Below are 18,880 nucleotides of genomic sequence, written 5' to 3'. Positions count from 1 at the left end.
CAGGTGTTACAGCAACAGGTACCCTAGCTGCCAGAATCTGTTCAAATATTTATAACTACCCTGTTGGCTGATCCAACCATATTTTGGACTCAATTGAGGCCTGAAAGAATCAAATTCGAAGTGCATGAGTATCTAATATACCATGACCTAGGTTGTGAATGTGATGCATGATTCCACTAGGAGGCAGTGTAGGTCACGAAAATGAATTTGGAGGCCTCCTGGTCATTCTCCCAAGCTCCCTGTTCTAATCAGAACTCTGTGCACATGATTTTCAGTGGCCCTCACATGTAAATGGAGGTCACCACATTGGGATAGGATGGAAAATGGTGCACCCTACCTGTGCCATCCAATCTGTGCATTGTCAAATTGTACCCAGTCATTGTACCCCCAGTGATAACAGCCACACAGCAGCTTTCAACCATACAAAAAAGGTTGTTTAAAAAATGACAACAAAACGACATGAAATAATTTAACATTTTATGTACACTTTTACATACACTTTGAGTCAACTTCGTGGCTGCAGCAAGAGGTACGAAATTTGTTACAAAAGAGAATGGTTATGGTGCTGTTGAACTTTATTGCAATCGGACAACGGAGAGCATCGCCATTCTGAAGGTGAGCCGTGGTGGGGGTAGCCCGTTTAGAAGCACTTGCGGTGGACAATGGAGGGTCCTGCCTCATCGTACTCCTGCTTAGTGATCCACATCTGTTGGAAGGTGGACAGGGAGGCCAGGATGGAGCCGCCGATCCAGACAGAGTACTTGCGCTCAGGGGGAGCAATGATCTGTTAAGGAAGCCAGGCAAACGGTAAGAAGAACACTGACACCTAAAGCAGAGGCAGCACTGCAGCAACACTGTCAGAACTCCATTTCCCAGACCATTATCATCGCTACCACCATACTTAAAAGTCAAAGGCAGGAAAACTAATGGAAAGGCCTGGTTAAAATAAAATAACATCAAAAATAATCTCTGGGGTCTCAAGCGTGCACAGGTGTCCGCACCTTCACTTCTTACTTTATAACCAGGGTTGGACGAGGGCAAACACTAGGACACTGCGCCAACATGAAAGCGCCCTCTTCGCGAATCACATAGCTAAAGAAGTGGCCCAGGTTTCCACATTGGTGGGATTTTGATCTTGTAAAGACATGCTGAATAAGTGTTTTGCAAGGTAGGGGAGAGGTTTGAGCCTCCTGCCGGTAATATTTGTTTTAATATTAGGGAAATAACTGTAAAAACCGGCCCAGCAGACCATAAAACAGGATCACAACAGCCGAAACAATGGCTCACATCCCTGTTAGGCCAGCCCATCAGCAGTGCCTGGTCGCCCTATGGGCCAATCTGACCCTGTTTATAACATTAAATAGTCGAACATTTGGAATCCCCTTTAAAATGTGTACTAGGGTAATTGGTTTTCATTTGATTTTAGAAAATTAATACAATTAATAAAAACATGACATTTCTAGGTACACAATCGCCAATGTTTGTTCTAAACATTGGAGTGCTGGTAGGCACACTGGACCCAGATGAAAATTTGTATTTAGTTTTCTTTTTCTACTGAGGAATAATTGGTCAAATCAAAAGTATCAATTAAATAGATTGTATTTTCATATATCCCAAGTATGTAGGTGTATTTCTTTTTCTATACTTTGTTCACTATAATGTAGATTACCAGAGGTCTGAAGTTCGCAGATGCCATGTAAGCGCAGTTGAACAAATCCTGTTTTTCTTTGCATTCTAATGCTTATAATTTTGCTTCCCCATTACAAAACCAGTGTTTTAATATCTGGAAGAGCCATAAAGTAAACTCTTAAGTGTGCTTTTCACCTCTGACGAAGAAAGCCCTGAGATCTGTGGTCTGTACATAATTTCTACATAAGTACTGCTTAACCCATCCATATCTGTCTTAATTATGGAACGTGTTATAGCTTGGTCTGGTTACTGGTATATTTTTTCTTCAATATGGTCACCTCATGAAAGTTCCTCCAGTCTAAAGCCTACCTTGATCTTCATGGTGCTGGGTGCCAGAGCAGTGATCTCCTTCTGCATCCGATCAGCAATACCGGGGTACATGGTGGTACCACCAGACATGACATTGTTGGCATACAGGTCCTTCCTGATGTCAATATCACACTTCATGATGCTGTTATAGGTTGTCTCATGGATGCCGGCAGATTCCATACCTGGAAGGGACACAGAGGACAAGTCAAAGCATTGCCTTGGGAAATTACTGGAAGGGTTAGAGAAAGGGTCCTAAAGATTTACACATTTCTATGCTGTTAGTCATGACTTACCAATAAAGGAGGGCTGGAAGAGGGTTTCAGGGCAGCGGAAACGCTCATTGCCAATGGTGATGACCTGCCCGTCAGGCAACTCATAACTCTTCTCTAGGGAGGAGGAGGAAGCAGCGGTCGCCATCTCATTCTCAAAGTCCAGAGCCACATAGCACAACTTCTCCTTGATGTCACGGACAATCTCACGTTCAGCTGGATGAGTGATAAAAAAGAAAGAATCAGTGGACCGTTACATGATAGAGAGAAGCCATACACAAACTGCATAGACCAATCCCTAGGCGCTTTGAATGCTTAACCGGAATCACCAGCATCTCACACAGCATTTGGGAACACACAAGAGAGATATTTATCAGCGGAAAGTAGATATGTTGTGCTTCAGTGTGAATTCCATTGGAGTTTAAGGTTTTAGGAATGACACTTTTAACATTTTTACAAATACAAACTTAAATATGACTAGAAGATGTTTTTCCTCCAAGGGAAAGCAAGACATGTTAAGGAGTAGCTTTCACCACAGGCCTGTTTTTATACAAAGAAAAACATATTTAAAATGATTTATCACGAATAGCTGAGATTATTGCGCAGTTCTGCTCATTCTGTATAGAAAGGCATGGCTGTAGGACGAGGAAGTGGCGAGTTCCAACGCGGGGTTACAGCTTTTCCTGATGGCGAGCTGAATGCAGGCGGCCATAGGATTGAACCCCTACCTGTGGTAACAAAGGAGTAGCCACGCTCTGTTAGGATCTTCATCAGGTAATCAGTCAGGTCACGACCAGCCAGGTCCAGGCGCATGATGGCATGGGGCAGGGCGTAGCCTTCATAGATTGGTACATTGTGAGTGACACCATCTCCAGAGTCCAGCACAATACCTGCAACGAGACCACCACATCAGTACTCCGCCCTGGAATCCAACATCACTACTTCCTCATTTGTCATATTACTTCTAGAAGAAATTCTATAGTGGCAATGCTTAAGGAATAGGAAGTTTTACTACTTTGCCATTTGACGAGATGAATCAATGTATATCTACACATCACAAAAGGGGATAGGATGGATCTCTATTTGTGTTATGACTAAGCAAAATAAAAACTAGAGGCACCTAATTTTGTATGGAGAATGCAAATTTCTTTGCTTTCCATTGGAAACACAAATTAAGGAATTCCTATGATAACATAACTTTTTAAGCCTTTCTGTAACAGGGACAACTTGTTAGTTATAATGCATATTTATCATACATTACTATATGCAGGTTTGCTACCTTGTTGTGTGTCACGGCTCCATTTTGTATGTCTAGTGATGAACACATCAGCTGTTATTCATACGGGACATTGACAGATGTGTGTGTTAAGATCTAATCAGGTGGGTGGGGGGACGTAGGGTGTGAAGTGGGTGATTCCACAGAAAATAGTGTGCAAGTACAGCGTACGTTATGCCAACCAGGTTATTTTATTTTCTACTATGAGCATTTGTGGGCCCACAAAACAGCAGCTTCTAATCTGTGTTACGTTGACCCTTGGGGGTAGCCACATATACTCAGGGGATATGTGACTGTTCAGAAAAATAAATAACCTTAGCATATTAGTAAAATATATGTACATGTAAACAAGAAACATTACAAACGCTCTGTAAATGTGAAGGAATTTGAATCTGGAGTCTACAAATTAAGTTGATATCCTAAGCTTCACTTTTGGGAGTTTTTAAGTATAGCAACCAGCAGCATAAACCATTGGTGGCCTCAACATAAGCACTAATATGCACTGACAAAAAAGAGGATGTATTAAAGGCTAAAAATCAAACGGTATGCTAAAGTCAAGCATGCCACTTTTTCTTTCAGAAATAAAAGCACAGTTTGAAAAACTCCAACCTTTCTAATAATATTAAAATGTTAATTATTGTAGTTTTTTTTTGGTTTGTGAAATAAAATATTTAGAAATGTGTTTGTGTAATGTATACCTGTTTCTGTGGATTTTGTATTTTTTGAGGTTCAAATCACAGTGATTGCTTAAGCTGTGGTGCCCAACTTCGATTAGTGATTTAATGGGGTCCAGATAAGTCAAAAGGTTAGGAACCGCTGCACTAAAGACTTTGAGAACGTGATCATTTGGAAACAACTGCATCACCTGAGCAATGGAGGTATCGCTTGGTCATGATGTGCTTGCAGGGTGCACATTTCTTATTGGAAAATAGTGCAAGCATCTTTTCAGTGCATGATAACCCTGTACAACTACAGAAAATATACTTATGATGTCTGTGCATACTAGCTTTCACCAAGATTGGTCCTGATAATAAAAAGTGAGGAAAGGGATAAGGAAATGTTTTGATAATAAAGGAAATGAGGGATGGTCCTGCTAACAGGATGTGAGAGATGAAGTGAAGAATGGTCCTGCTAACAGGAAATGAAAAATGGAAGTGATGACATGAAGAATGCTCCTGATAATAGAAAGTGAGAAATTGAAGTGAGGAACCGAGACTGGGCCTGAAAACAGATGGTAAAGAGTGGCTACAGTAATAGAAAGTAAAGAATGGAAGTGCAGAAGTCAGAAGTGGTCCTGATAACAGGAACTGGGGGAGAGGAAGTGAAGAATGGTCTTCTTAACATGAAACTAGAAATGGAAGTGAAGAAGCCTGAAATGTCTCTTATGTCAGGAAGTGAGGAATGGATCAAATATCAGGGAGTAAAAAATTGAAATTAGGAATGATGCTGATAAGAGAAAGTGAGGGAGGAATGGTAGACTTACCGGTGGTACGGCCAGATGCATAGAGAGAAAGTACAGCTTGGATGGCCACATACATAGCAGGGACATTAAAGGTCTCAAACATGATCTGTGTCATCTTCTCACGGTTGGCCTTGGGGTTGAGTGGGGCTTCAGTGAGCAAGGTGGGGTGCTCCTCTGGGGCCACACGGAGCTCATTGTAAAAGGTGTGGTGCCAGATCTTCTCCATATCATCCCAGTTGGTGATGATGCCGTGCTCAATGGGATACTTCAGGGTCAGGATACCCCTCTTGCTCTGAGCTTCATCCCCAACGTAGGAGTCCTTCTGCCCCATACCTACCATGACGCCCTGTGGAGTACATATGCATAGAAAACAAGACCTTTAACCATGTCCACTACCACTAATAAAACAAAGTAAGCAGAATATATCTTAAACTCATTGGCTGAACTAGTTTATAGGTCTCTAATGCTCAGCCTGTCTATCTAGCGGTGTAATTAATCTCCATGTAGTAAACACAATGTAGTTTAACCCGTTTTTGAATGTGGAGAAAGCGGTTCTCCTATACCCCCAGGGAATCCTGGGGCGATCCGTTCCCTTCCCATTCTAAAGGGAGTTACTCCACCACTGGGCCACAATAAATCTCTGACCATTTCTAGGCTGGGAGAGGATGGAAGAGGGGTTTGGTAAAGCCTGCAAACGTATGTGTCTGTGGGCATTCCCAAACTTTCAAGACAAGCTATGCCTTGGAATACCTATTTCCTTTTGGGCTTTACGAGTGCGGATTTCCCACACTTCTGACAGAGAAATCCACGCTCGTATATATGACTCTAGGAACCCCTTTGAGAATTCCTGGTAGGCACAAAAAAGTAAATTTAGTAAACTCATGTCTGCCACCGAGTTTACCCTTGTGAGTCGGGGCTTAAATTGTCTACAAGTAGGTTCGAGTGAAAGTTAAAATATAACAATAGTAGTGCGTATGTTTGTTTACCCATGAGGTAATAAAATGAATGTGTATGTGTCAGTCTTTCTATTTAAAAAGAAAGGTAGAAAAGGTACCAAGATCACTTGGGTTTTGTATGTGAATAATGAAGGAAGTGTTCCTTGTAAGATGTTAATTCAGTTGTGCAGGTCACAATCTACATGTGGTAAAAGAAAACAATTTAAGTTCCCTTCATTGTTCCATGCATGCCTTTGTGCGCAGACGTGAAAGGAAAATTCTGATATGCCTTCCACATTACCCACTGCTAGGAGCGAAAAAATGAATATAACTAATCTAATTTAGCCCCAAATATAGGTGCGCTATATCACCAATTTAAAAGTAATTTTCTCTGAAAACACTAAACAGATTTTCGACGTTTTTGAATAACGCACCAAAACATACAAAAAATGCCTACATGTAAAAACTGGCATGTAGATAAATGTGTTAATTAAGAATCATATATTAAGCCCATTGAAAATATGTGTGCTTTTAAAACATAAATCGGCACCTATGTCCACCAAACTTTCCATAAGGAACACGGTATAGCCCTTTTGCCATGTACAGTTAAGTTTGGTGAAAACTGATAGCGGTATCGCGAGTTACAATGGGAACTGGGCTTTCCTACTCCTGTAAAAAGGTGCATTAAGTATGTATTTGCTTACGTACATACATCTTTATGTGTTTGTAGGTACTGGTGGGTGTGTGGGTTGGAATATCTATATAGCTAAAAATAAATAAGCATATCCTGGTGATTTGTGTGTATATATGAGTACAAGTATATAGAAATGTATGCATAGATATAAGTTGCAAGGAATAATTGCATTCTGTATTTCCATTGGAAAGCACTATGTACATCGATTGGTGTTTGTGTACATGTATTTGTATATAAGTGAATGTCTATGTATGTATTTATACATATGTATACTTAAATGTGTGTGTACTTAACTACATATAGAGTACATAGATTATATGTGTGTCATTTCGATATATGATTAAAAACATATAAGGATGAAAGCATACTCATATGTGCATGGGTCACATAATGATAAACACGTTCATATAAAGAAATGTGTGGGTGAGTGGCAATGTATTTTGATGCCTTTGAGCCTATAAGGCCCCCTCGTGGTTCGGTTGACATTTGCAGCAGAACAATTTACAAAAGGGCTTTGGTCTCCTGTTGGATTACAACATGAAAACATAGCGATGGTGTTGAATGCAAACCAGGACATTGTAAAGAACAATCGTTAGAGCTGATTCTTCTGTAGACAAGATATTCTTTAAACAACTTAAACTTATCAACAAATCTAAATTATTGTTAGATTATTTTTATTACATACAATGTTATACATCATGCAGCTTACTTCTTTGGCTAATGATTTTGCAGTTTGAAAGGGGTCTGTCTATTATGGAATGCTAATTATTACATAACAATTCGATTTTGTATTATGATGCTAAACTGCAATCCAAGGGCTCTGTTGGCATTTACAAACTATTCAGCACTGTTATCATTGCCATGTCACCAGAACGTAATACTGTCAGTACAGGGCCATAATACAAGATTGACTGTTATGCACCCTCTGTCTATAAGTAATACATACATGTGAGCAGAGCAATGGCAGGATGCATGCTATCCATAGGGGGCTTGTGGTTCCTTACCTGGTGGCGGGGGCGTCCAACAATGGATGGGAACACTGCTCTTGGGGCGTCATCCCCAGCAAACCCAGCTTTCACAAGTCCGGAGCCATTGTCGCACACAAGTGCGGTTGTTTCTTCATCGTCACACATGATGATAACTGTCTTTCAGAGGCTAGGCCAAAAACACAAGAGCATGCAGATAGTGAGTAGGGTTACAGCAGAGCCTGTTACACCTTCCAAGTCAGAGGAGAGACTTCCACTTTAAAATATTATCCTATCCTCCTGCCTGTGTTTAGGTCAAAACTTTGTCACCCTTTATATTTTAAAATTGGTGTACTGTTTTTTGGCACGATATGCTGAACAAACAAAATTTCAACAGAAATTTTACTTTTAATGTTATCATCTAGCCTCTCGACCACACTTGCCTATTCTGTATCTATATATATTAGTGAATTTTACATCAAAATTATAACAAAGTCACAAAAAAATGAAGCTATTCACTTGGGAAAGCCAACCCAACAATGACTCCGAGCAAATATGTTACCAGCCAAAAGCAGGTATCTTTCAAATATGTTCAGCATCCATTTCCCTTGGACTAATCAGGAACAATCAGTTAACATGCTTTGACTCTGCTGAAGGTCCAAAAATGCTGCCTTGTGATTGGTGAACATGTCTGATGGATGTCTGTTCAGCATGTATTTTGAACATGTCTGATAAACATGACCGTTAGAGCATATGTGATTGTTGTACGTTGAGCATGCCTGGTGGATGTTTACTGGTCATGCCTGAAGAACACGTGTGACAGGTGTCTATTGAACATGTCTGCTGGATGTCTTTTGAGCATATCTGATGACTATTAAGGATGAGTGATTGGTGCCTGAACAAGCCTGATGACTGACTGTTGAGCATGTGTGATCACTGTCATTTGAATATGTCTTATGCATATATGTAGAGCATATTTGATGGATCCTTGCTAAATATGCCTGATCCATATCTGTTGAGCATGTCTCATTGATGTTGGTTGAGCATGTCTGATGAGTGTCCATATGTAAACGACAAAGGCATGATTAAAATAAAATTATTCTGAGCTTTCGCTGGGATTCTGTGATTACGTGCACACCTGCAGCCCCTGCCTGTCCCTTATTTTCGGATGAAAATACTTGATATAGGCCTGGGGACGAAGAAGTGTCTTTCTGTTGTGCACAGACATTCAGGAACATTTAGAGATTTTGTCCTCTAATAGACTTTGCATAGAAGTTTAACAAAGCAGAACATCCGGCGTTACAAATAGGATTATAATCTAAATATATGAGATTGTAAACTAATATACTTTTGTGAAAGTAGTTCCTTCATTAAAATAATGTAATCAGGAGTGACTCTGTCCTGTAAAATAACGTATTTAACATATCTTTGCTTTCTTTCACTCACTTGTTCTTTCCTTTCCACGCCCACATCACCACTTGTGGAATAAAAACTATTCCTTTCTGCCTTCTTTTTGTTAGTGAGATGGGATGTTCCTTAACCCTACAGGCACTCAAAGGTTTATCAAGCAACCTGATTGTAGCATGCCCGGTTCCACATCCATGTGAAACGGATGTGAAATCCCTCTTCCACGGTCAGCACTACCGCTTGGATTGAGAGTACATCACAGAATATTCAAATTCCCATGGTACTGGTGATGTCTGTGTGTAAATGATTAAGCATTTGTGTATTTCTATTTTTCTTGTCTACGTGTTTCTCCTATTCTTATAAATTTCAATTTTATTGAGACTGGTGTTGTTTTTCTTTTTTATTAACTATACGTAATTACTATGCTATTCCACTTAGATGCAATCTTGTTTGCTTGGGGTTATGTGCGTTGCTACTTAGTCTGTAGCCTTGTCCTAACCATACAGGTAATAGAAATGTGAACATAAATGCTGTCCCTCAAGGGTAAGAGAAAGATTGGTGAGGTGATGAAAGCAGCTACTAGCTGAGAGTAATAGGAATTAAGGGATTTGAAGTAGGTTTTGGGATTAATCATTCATGAACACTCACACACTTATGTACAAACATGTGTGTGCCTTCATCAATATAACCATACATTAATTTAGGCGTGCTTTATCTATGTATATATATGTAGAGAGAGAGAGAGAGAGAGAGAGAGTGTGTGAGTGTGAGTGTGAGTGAGAGAGAGAGAGAGAGTGTGAGAGAGAGAGAGAGTGTGAGAGAGAGAGAGAGAGAGCGAGAGAGAGAGAGAGAAAGAGAGGGAGAGAAGGGAGACAGACAGGGATAGAATGGAGGCATGGAAAGTGGAGAAAGCATTGGAAAGAGTCATCCTTTTAGCCTGCCAGGTATGACATAAAATAGTATTGTATAAATTACGCCTGTTAAGTTGCATGTACATAAATCGCAATCGTCAATTATAAATACCAAATATGAATATCCACTGCTTGAAATGGAAATATAGAGTTGCATGTACGGGTACTCACTGTCTCGGGGTAACTGTTGCTTACGGAGAAGTGCTAGTACTCTTTCATTAAATCTATTGCAGCCCAACTGAGAAGGGCAGATATTTTCAGTCGAATTAAAGAGGTGCATATACCCAGGGCAAGACAGAACATTCACATTCAAAGCAAAGTCAGCATTTCCTTAACAAGTGCATCCTCCTGATTTATTCTGAGTCTCTTGTCAATATGATCTCACGTCACCGGCTGTCAAATGACTATCGCAGTACAATAGGCTTGTGTTCAAACTAAAGCTCCTACCGGCTATATGTGACAAAAACAAGCAGCAATTCCTCGCTTTGGCAGTTTCTTCTCTCAGATGGACAAGCAAGAAATAAACCCTCGTGCCTCGTATAACGGGTACCTTTTTTTCTAACTTCCATTATTTCAAATGGGCAAATCTTGGATCACGTTTTTTTCCAGTAGCATTAACCCCAGAAGCTAGTCCAAGTCCCTGGTAAGCAACAAACACACACTATCCCATCAGTCCCTGCTGATCTCTCCTCCTTTCCTCCTCGTGGTTCCCGCCGACGCCTCTCTTACCTTGGGCAGCTACTTTCTAGCTCCGGTTGGGCGGTGCAGGGGGCGCGTTGCTAGCTCTCCAGCTCGACCGGGTAGTGCTCCCAGAAGGTCTTTATACAGCCCGTGCACTCCCTCCCCCGCGGCACACCGGCAAGAATGTCTTCCCTATCTCTCCATATTAGGCCCTGGGCCGGGGGGAGCCCCAGGACTGGCCGCGGGGTGGACGACCTTACAAGGCGCGCCTGGAGCCGGCCCAGGTGAGAGAGGGCCGGCCGTATATGGAGCGTCTGAGGGTGCCCCCTCCTCCGGTCCGGTGAGGTGAGTTCCCGCGCAGACCACGATGATCCTGCATGAAGTGTGGGATGAGGGGGGCGACTGCCAGGTGAGAGCGGCCACGCCCCTTCGCCACAGTGCCCTGCGCTTCCCGCTATGGTGGTGTGAAACTTCCCAACCGGAGATCTAGGGGGGCTGACCGCCGCTCATGCTACACAGCCTTGGAGAGGTAAAGGGATGAAGGATCAGGCTTTACTACAGCTGTTGTAAGGGGGTGCCCACACTCGCTAAGTGTCTGCACACCCCTCCAGCCCGAGTCTTGAAGTGACTTGCACTTTCCGGCCAGGGTGACTCGGCCCGGGGAGGGTGTGCAGAGTGGGCCCCACAAGTTCCGCACCGAGGGTGATCTTATTGCCGACCTCTAGAGGAGAGCAGCCTGTTTCTGTCCCTGTCCCATAATAGAAGCCAGACACCGTGAGGCGAAGAGGTCTGCCCTACATAAGGGAAATACATTCAAACGCAGGCCTCTACTTCCTCAATCAGCGATTAGGGGAAAAAAATACTTTTGACTTTTCAGGAGGCAAATTCAGTACCTGGCACCATCTGTGTAACTCATTACTGCACAGACATTAAAATTCGAGGAGGCTGTTGAGGCAGCTACCGGGGCTCGTTCGAGCAGCCCTCTCAACCGGATGGGGCTCTGTTGCGCGGACCAGTCATTTATGTAATCGGACGTTTGCTGGAGCCCTTGCAGGACAGCATTTGAAGTCCCAGGGCCGCTGCTGGCGCGACAGTTTATTGTAGTATATACACGTAGAATGGCAATGAGAAAGAAAGGAGTGAAAGAGAGAGGTGAATGAAAGAGTGCAAGGAGAGAAATAGGATGGCGCGAGAGAAACATGGTAGATGGAAATACTGGGAAAAGAGCAGGGTTGGTTTGAACATTACTGCCACAGACCCTAAACAAACAAAAATGGCCCTTTTAACCCAGTTTCAATAGTAACTAAAATCAGGTTTAACTGGGAAGCAGGCTTCTGGGCGCCGGTGCCTCTGCACCTGCTGCACAATTGACAGGTAAACTCCAGGAAACCACGGGTTATCCGTCCATGGAACGCTATGAAAGAGGCGTGCTCTTGGCGCTAATTATGAAAAGTTATTGCAGCCTTGTTGGCGTGACTGCACAAATGCACGCAGCACAGTCATCTTTTATATTTAGATGATGAATAACCCGGGGCCATCCCTTCGCCAGGCTACACTGGACTAAAAGCGTGTCCTGTGGCTTCGAGGACATCCAGCTATGTATATATTCCTCGTATAACGAGAAGTGTGGTTCCTCCAGGGGATTTTTGAAAGGATCCGACCAGAGCCGGACGACTTTGGAATTGGGGAACTAGGTTCGAGCCTCGGTGGCCGTTCAATATTCTGTGATTATTATTAAATCACCTACACTCCCAGTGCCTAAAAAAATGTGACTTTGAGTAATGTAACCGGGGCTTATGTAAAGCGCTCTAACAACTAAGGGACGAGTTTCCGCTATATAAGACTGCAACAAAAAAAAAAAAAATACATGTCAGACAAGGGCATCAATCGTTGCATTTAGAATTTTTGAAAGTATAAAATTATTCTCTCTCCTTATCTGTATAGCAGCACGAAAGGCTCTGCGAAGTACAAGAGACAAAGTGTGTAGAACGAATCTAGCAAAGACCGTGTTCAATGCACGAGAAAAAAGTATTATCTCATTACTCATCACCTGATGTGTCACCATGCTGATGTTCAACTTAGTGTCTCCAGTAACATTTTTGTTCACTCATTGCCACAGCTTGTATTTCGCGTTGTCTGTGTCCACTCAGCTGAAATCAAACACGTCATCCAAACGAGCACTCTGGTTACGTCGTGGAAGGCAGACAACGGAACGCCCTTTAACACGGCCCATTCAATATCAGACCCTACTCGTTTTCAATAACAAGTGCTACACACTTTTACCTCTTCTAAGCACTGCAATACATTTGGTATTGTGACCCAGCCTAATGCTACTCAATTGTTCAAATTATAAAAGGGGGAAAAAGTTGAAAGAGGCCCGACCGATTCGAACCTGTGGTGTGCAGGTTACAGGTAAAAGATTACAAACACGCCATTAAATTCCTAAGCAGTTTTGCCACCTGTAGGAAAGTACCATCTTGCCTGGCATGTTACCCCCATTTTCACTGTATGTCTGTTTGTTTTTGCCCATATGTCACTGGGATCCTGCCAGGCAGGACCCCAGTGCTCATAATGTATGCCCTGTATGTATTCCCTGTGTGGTGCCTTACTGTATCACTGAGGCTCTGCTAACCATAACCTCAGTGTTTATGCTCTCTCTGCTTTTCACAATTTTCACTGCAGGCTAGTGACTATCTTCACAAATTCTCATTGGCACACTGGAACACCCCTATAATTCCCTTGTCTATGGTACCTAGGTACCCAGGGTATTGGGGTTCTAGGAGATCCCAGTGGGCTGCAGCATTTCTTTTGCCACCCATAGGGAGCTGAGACAATTCTTACACAGGACTGCCACCGCAGCCTGAGTGAAATAACGTCCCTGTTATTTCACAGCCCTTTTCACTGCACATAAGTAACTCATAAGTCACCTATATGTCTAACCCTCACTTGGTGAAGGTTAGGTGCCAAGTTACTTAGTGTGTGGGCACCCTGGCACTAGCCAAGGTGCCCCCACATTGTTCAGGGCAAATTCCCCAGACTTTGTGAGTGCGGGGACACCATTACATGCGTGCACTACATATAGGTCACTACCTATATGTAGCGTCACAATGGTAACTCCAAACATGGCCATGTAACATGTCTAGGATCATGGAATTTTCACCCCAATACCATTCTGGTGTTGGAGGGACAATTCCATGCATCCCCGGGTCTCTAGCACAGAACCCGGGTACTGCCAAACTGCCTTTCCGGGGTTTCCACTGCAGCATGCCTTATTCTATAAGGATCAATAGTCTGACCAGGCCTTTGTATTTATTTCACTGGGAGTGAGGCTTACTGGCCCTACTTGTGTAAAGTTGCATTGTTATGTGTATGCCCTTAACTCTATGCTGGTACCCTGTGGGTATGTGCAGTGCATCAGTATTATGTGTAACTCATGTTTAATGATAGCCTGTGAATGTGAGTAAGTCTGAGTAATAGGCCAGGGAGATACATTTTGGAGTCACAAGAAAGTAAATGAGAACTGTTCGCCAAAACTGTGGAAATGTATTACTAGCATTTGTGTGACTGGAGGGAGGAGATACACTGGAAAGAGGAGGATGACGACAGGGTTCATTTTAGAAATTACATGAGGCCTTTGTTAGTAAGGATCTACAGATTAGTCTTTCTGAGCCCTGCAGTTTGGTGGATGGTAGGGCTGGCAGTGGGACTGCAATCTCCTTCAGTTGGGTTGGTGACAGGTAGGTGCAGAAACCTCACAACTCACTGTGCCTTTATTGTGGGTGTTCAGGTTGGAGACAGCACCAGTGCTACCTGCTTTGTGAAGCATTACTCTACACAAAGGCTGTTTCTGGAGAGCAGCTCACTTAGGACACTTGAAAGAAGAACCACCTCAAACCAATCCTGCAGTTCGAGATTGAGGATGCACATCCTTTGTCTAAAAGTTGTGTTCAAACGTGGTATCCATGGGTAGCTTTAAATGGAGTAGACGTCTCCACAAAGCTCCTCTAAACTCCACAGTAACAGTGCTTAAAAGCTCCAAGAAGCCTGAGGGGACTGATTTCAGTGTGCAATGAGCTTGACGGAACACACAACAAAAGCGAAAATAGCTTCAGCCAACAGCGGACATGACTGTAAGACCCGTGACAGGCCTGGAACCACTCTCTGTGGTTGACAGCAGCCGGCCCGTACTATCTCCTCTGCTGCCAGTAGTATGGTCCTGTGCGACGAGGCTTTTAACACACTGTCCCGACAACTCTATTGCCATGGGCCCAACCTGCAAATATTGTGGATGAGCCACAGGGGTGTGACTTATTATAGATGGGAGGCTCTCGAGCCCTGCACTGCCAGGGAAGGTGAACACCAGCAAGGCCACAAATGCCACTGGAAATCCTCAGCATCCTCACAAACGGAGCAACAAGGTGGGCACAACCCTCATTAAAGGAGCTGTGGGCACAAACAACACAAACTGTAGGCTAATTTGCTCTCAGTGTGCAAAACCCTCTGACCTTAGATCCCAAGTGAGCAGTTCTAAAGGCCACAACCATGTTAACTGAGATACCATGGGTGAGGGTTCTAAGAGCACATTGCATTGCGAGATGACTCTGGAAGGGCATCACACAAGTCGACACTCTGGAACAAAGAGATCATGAAAACTCCTGAGGCAAAAGTGAAATAGGATAAATAGGGGCTTGCTACCTAGTTTTCTACGACAGTGCAATTTGAAAATACAACTTCTCCATGAGACCTCTGTCGAAACTAAATGACCAGCCAGACTAACAAAAAAGGGACAACCCGGTATTCCTGGGAACATGGGTAATATGGTCCTGAACAATGACAATAGTTCCCTTGGATTTACTTGAATAAAAAATTAATTTGCCTAAGTGAGGGGGTAAAATGTGCAAACCCTGAAGGAACAATAACTTTTTACTGGTATTTCTTTACATTTATTTAGCTGTCCAAAACTTCATCTGTACTGGGAGAATGTACTTAAACTTTCAGCATGATGTTTGACTTAGATATATTATGTCAAGGTTCACGTCATACACTATTTTGGGTTTACCTAACAAACAGTCATTCCTGCTTCAATCAAATAGAGGGAAACAAATTGTCCTTGATGTAAGTATAGCCAAATAGGTGCTGACAGCACTATGGGGCAAAGCTAGGATTCAGGAACTGAAAGAATGGCAATATTGACCCTGGGACCTGGAAAAGATCACATAATCTATAAAACAACAAGATAAGGATTTTGCAGAAAAGTACCATCTTGCCTGGCATGTTACCCCCATATTTCACTGTATATATGTTGTTTTAGTCTATGTGTCACTGGGACCCTGCCAGGCAGGGCCCCAGTGCTCATAAGTATGTGCCCTGTATGTGTTCCCTGTATGATGCCTAACTGTCTCACTAAGGCTCTGCTAACCAGAACCTCAGTGGTTATGCTCTCTCTGCTTTCCAAATTTGTCACTAACAGGCTAGTGACGAAATTTACCAATTCACATTGGCATACTGGTACACCCATATAATTCCCTAGAATATGGTGCTGAGGTACCCAGGGTATTGGGGTTCCAGGAGATCCCTATGGGCTGCAGCATTTCTTTTGCCACCCATAGGGAACTCTGACAATTCTTACACAGGCCTGCCAGTGCAGCCTGAGTGAAATAACGTTCACGTTATTTCGCAGCCATTTACCACTGCACTTAAGTAACTTATAAGTCACCTATATGTCTAACCTTCACCTGGTGAAGGTTGGGTGCAAAGTTACTTAGTGTGAAGGCAGCCTGGCACTACCCAAGGTGCCCCCACATCATTCAGGGCAAATTCCCCGGACTTTGTGAGTGCGGGGACACCATTACACGCGTGCACTGTACATAGGTCACTACCTATGTACAGCGTCACAATGGTAACTCCGAACATGGCCAAGTAACATGTCTAAGATCATGGAATTGTCACCCCAATGCCATTCTGGCATTGGGGGGACAATTCCATGATCCCCTGGCTCTCTAGCACAGAACCCGGGTACTGCAAAACTGCCTTTCCGGGGTCTCCACTGCAGCTGCTGCCATTCCCTCAGACAGGTTTCTGCCCTCCTGGGGTCCAGGCAGCCCTGGCCCAGGAAGGCAGAACAAAGGACTTCCTCTGAGAGAGGGTGTAACACCCTCTCCCTTTGGAAATAGGTGTGAAGGCTGGGGAGGAGTAGCCTCCCCCAGCCTCTGGAAATGCTTTGATGGGCACAGATGGTGCCCATCTCTGCATAAGCCAGTCTACACTGGTTCAGGGATCCCCCAGCCCTGCTCTGGCGATGAAACTGGACAAAGGAAAGGGGACTGACCACTCCCCTGACCTGCAACTCCCAGGGGAGGTGCCCAGAGCTCCTCCAGTGTGTCCCAGACCTCTGCCATCTTGGAAACAGAGGTGTTTGTGGCACACTGGACTTCTCTGAGTGGCCAGTGCCAGCAGGTGACGTCAGAGGCTCCTTCTGATAGGCTCTTACCTCTTTTGGTAGCCAATCCTCCTTCCTAGATAGCCAAATCTCCTTTTCTGGCTATTTAGGGTCTCTGCTTTGGGGCTCTCACCAGATAACGAATGCAAGAGCTCACCAGAGTTCCTCTGCATCTCCCTCTTCACCTTCTGCCAAAGGATCGACCGCTGACTGCTCAGGATGTCTGCAAAACCGCAACAAAGTAGCAAGACGACTACTAGCAACCTTGTATCGCTTCATCCTGCCGGCTTTCTCGACAGTTTCCAGGTGGTGCATGCTCTGGGGGTAGCCTGCCTCCTCTCTGCACCAGGAGCTCTGAAGAAATCTCCAGTGGGTCGACGGGATCTTCCCCCTGCAACCGCAGGCAACGAAAGACTGCATCACCGGTCCTCTGGGTCCCCTCTCAGCACGACGAGCGTGGTCCCTGGAACTCAGCAACTCTGCCCAAGTGACTCCCATAGTCCAGTGACTCTTCAGTCCAAGTTTGGTGGAGGTAAATCCTTGCCTCCCCACGCTAGACTGCATTGCTGGGTACTGCGTGATTTGCAGCTGCTCCGGCTCCTTTGCACTCTTCCAGGATTTCCTTCGTGCACAGCCAAGCCTGGGTCCCCGACACTCTATCCTGCAGTGCACAACCTTCTGAGTTGTCCTCCGGCGTCGTGGGACTCCCTTTTGTGAGTTCGGGTGGACTCCGGTTTACTTTTCTTCTAATTGCCTGTTCAGGTACCTCTGCGGGTGCTGCCTGCTTCTGTGAGATCTCCCTATCTTGCCGGGCGCCCCCTCTGTCTTCTCATCTAAGTGGCGACATCCTGGTCCCTCCTGGGCCACAGCAGCATCCAAAAACCCTAACCGCGACCCTTGCAGCTAGCAAGGCTTGTTTACAGTCTTTCTGCGTGGGAACACCTCTGCAAGCTTCTTCAAGACGTGGGACATCCATCTTCCAAAGGGGAAGTTCCTAGTCCTCTTCGTTCTTGCAGAACACCAAGTTTCTTCTAACAGGTGGCAGCTTCCTTGCACCCTCAGCTGGCATTTCTTGGGCTCCTGCCCACTCTCAACACTGTCGTGACTCTTGGACTTGGTCCCCTTGTCTTATAGGTACTCAGGTCCGGAAATCCACTGTTGTTGCATTGCTGGTGTTTGTTCTTCCTGCAGAATCCCCCTATCACGACTTCTGTGCTCTCTGGGGGTAGTAGGTGCACTTTACACCTACCTTTCAGGGTCTTGGGGTGGGCTATTTTTCTAACCCTCACTGTTTTCTTACAGTCCCAGCGACCCTCTACAAGCTCACATAGGTTTGGGGTCCATTCGTGGTTCGCATTCCACTTTTGGAGTATATGGTTTGTGTTGCCCCTATACCTATGTACTCCTATTGCAATCTACTGTAACTTTACATTGCTTGCATTACTTCCTTTTGCTGTTATCTGCATAATTTTGCTTTGTGTACATATATCTTGTGTATATTTCTCATCCTCATACTGAGGGTACTCACTGAGATACTTTTGGCATATTGTCATAAAAATAAAGTATCTTTATTTTTAGTATATCTGTGTATTGTGTTTTCTTATGATATTGTGCATATGACACCAGTGGTATAGTAGGAGTTTTACATGTCTCCTAGTTCAGCCTAAGCTGCTTTGCCATAGCTACCTTCTATCAACCTAAGCTGCTAGAAACACCTCTTCTACACTAATAAGGGAAAACCCGACCTGGCACAAGGTGTAAGTACCTCTGGTACCCACTACAAGCCAGGCCAGCCTCCTACAGGCACTCATCATAAAGTATCTTTCTCATAGAGACTTGTCAT

The 18,880-nt window shown here is 44.0% G+C and overlaps 1 protein-coding gene across 1 annotated transcript; it reads right to left on the bottom strand.

Moving 5' to 3' along the window:
• Nucleotides 1–463: 463 nt before the first annotated feature.
• On the bottom strand, nucleotides 464–10,802 carry LOC138296120 (actin, alpha cardiac muscle 2). Its single transcript, XM_069234986.1, has 7 exons — nucleotides 10,647–10,802; nucleotides 7,639–7,789; nucleotides 5,027–5,351; nucleotides 2,996–3,157; nucleotides 2,292–2,483; nucleotides 1,999–2,180; nucleotides 464–784 (listed from the first exon to the last, which is right to left on the bottom strand). The coding sequence occupies exons 2-7, from the start codon at nucleotides 7,765–7,767 to the stop codon at nucleotides 641–643; spliced, it is 1,134 nt and encodes a 377-aa protein (XP_069091087.1). The 5' UTR covers nucleotides 7,768–7,789; nucleotides 10,647–10,802; the 3' UTR covers nucleotides 464–640.
• Between the last annotated feature and the right edge of the window lie 8,078 nt (nucleotides 10,803–18,880).

Source organism: Pleurodeles waltl, chromosome 5 (assembly GCF_031143425.1).
Source record: "Pleurodeles waltl isolate 20211129_DDA chromosome 5, aPleWal1.hap1.20221129, whole genome shotgun sequence".
Taxonomy (NCBI): Eukaryota; Metazoa; Chordata; class Amphibia; order Caudata; family Salamandridae; genus Pleurodeles; species Pleurodeles waltl.
The sequence above is the reverse complement of the archived record's forward strand: the minus strand, read 5'-3'. Positions and strand labels throughout refer to the sequence as shown.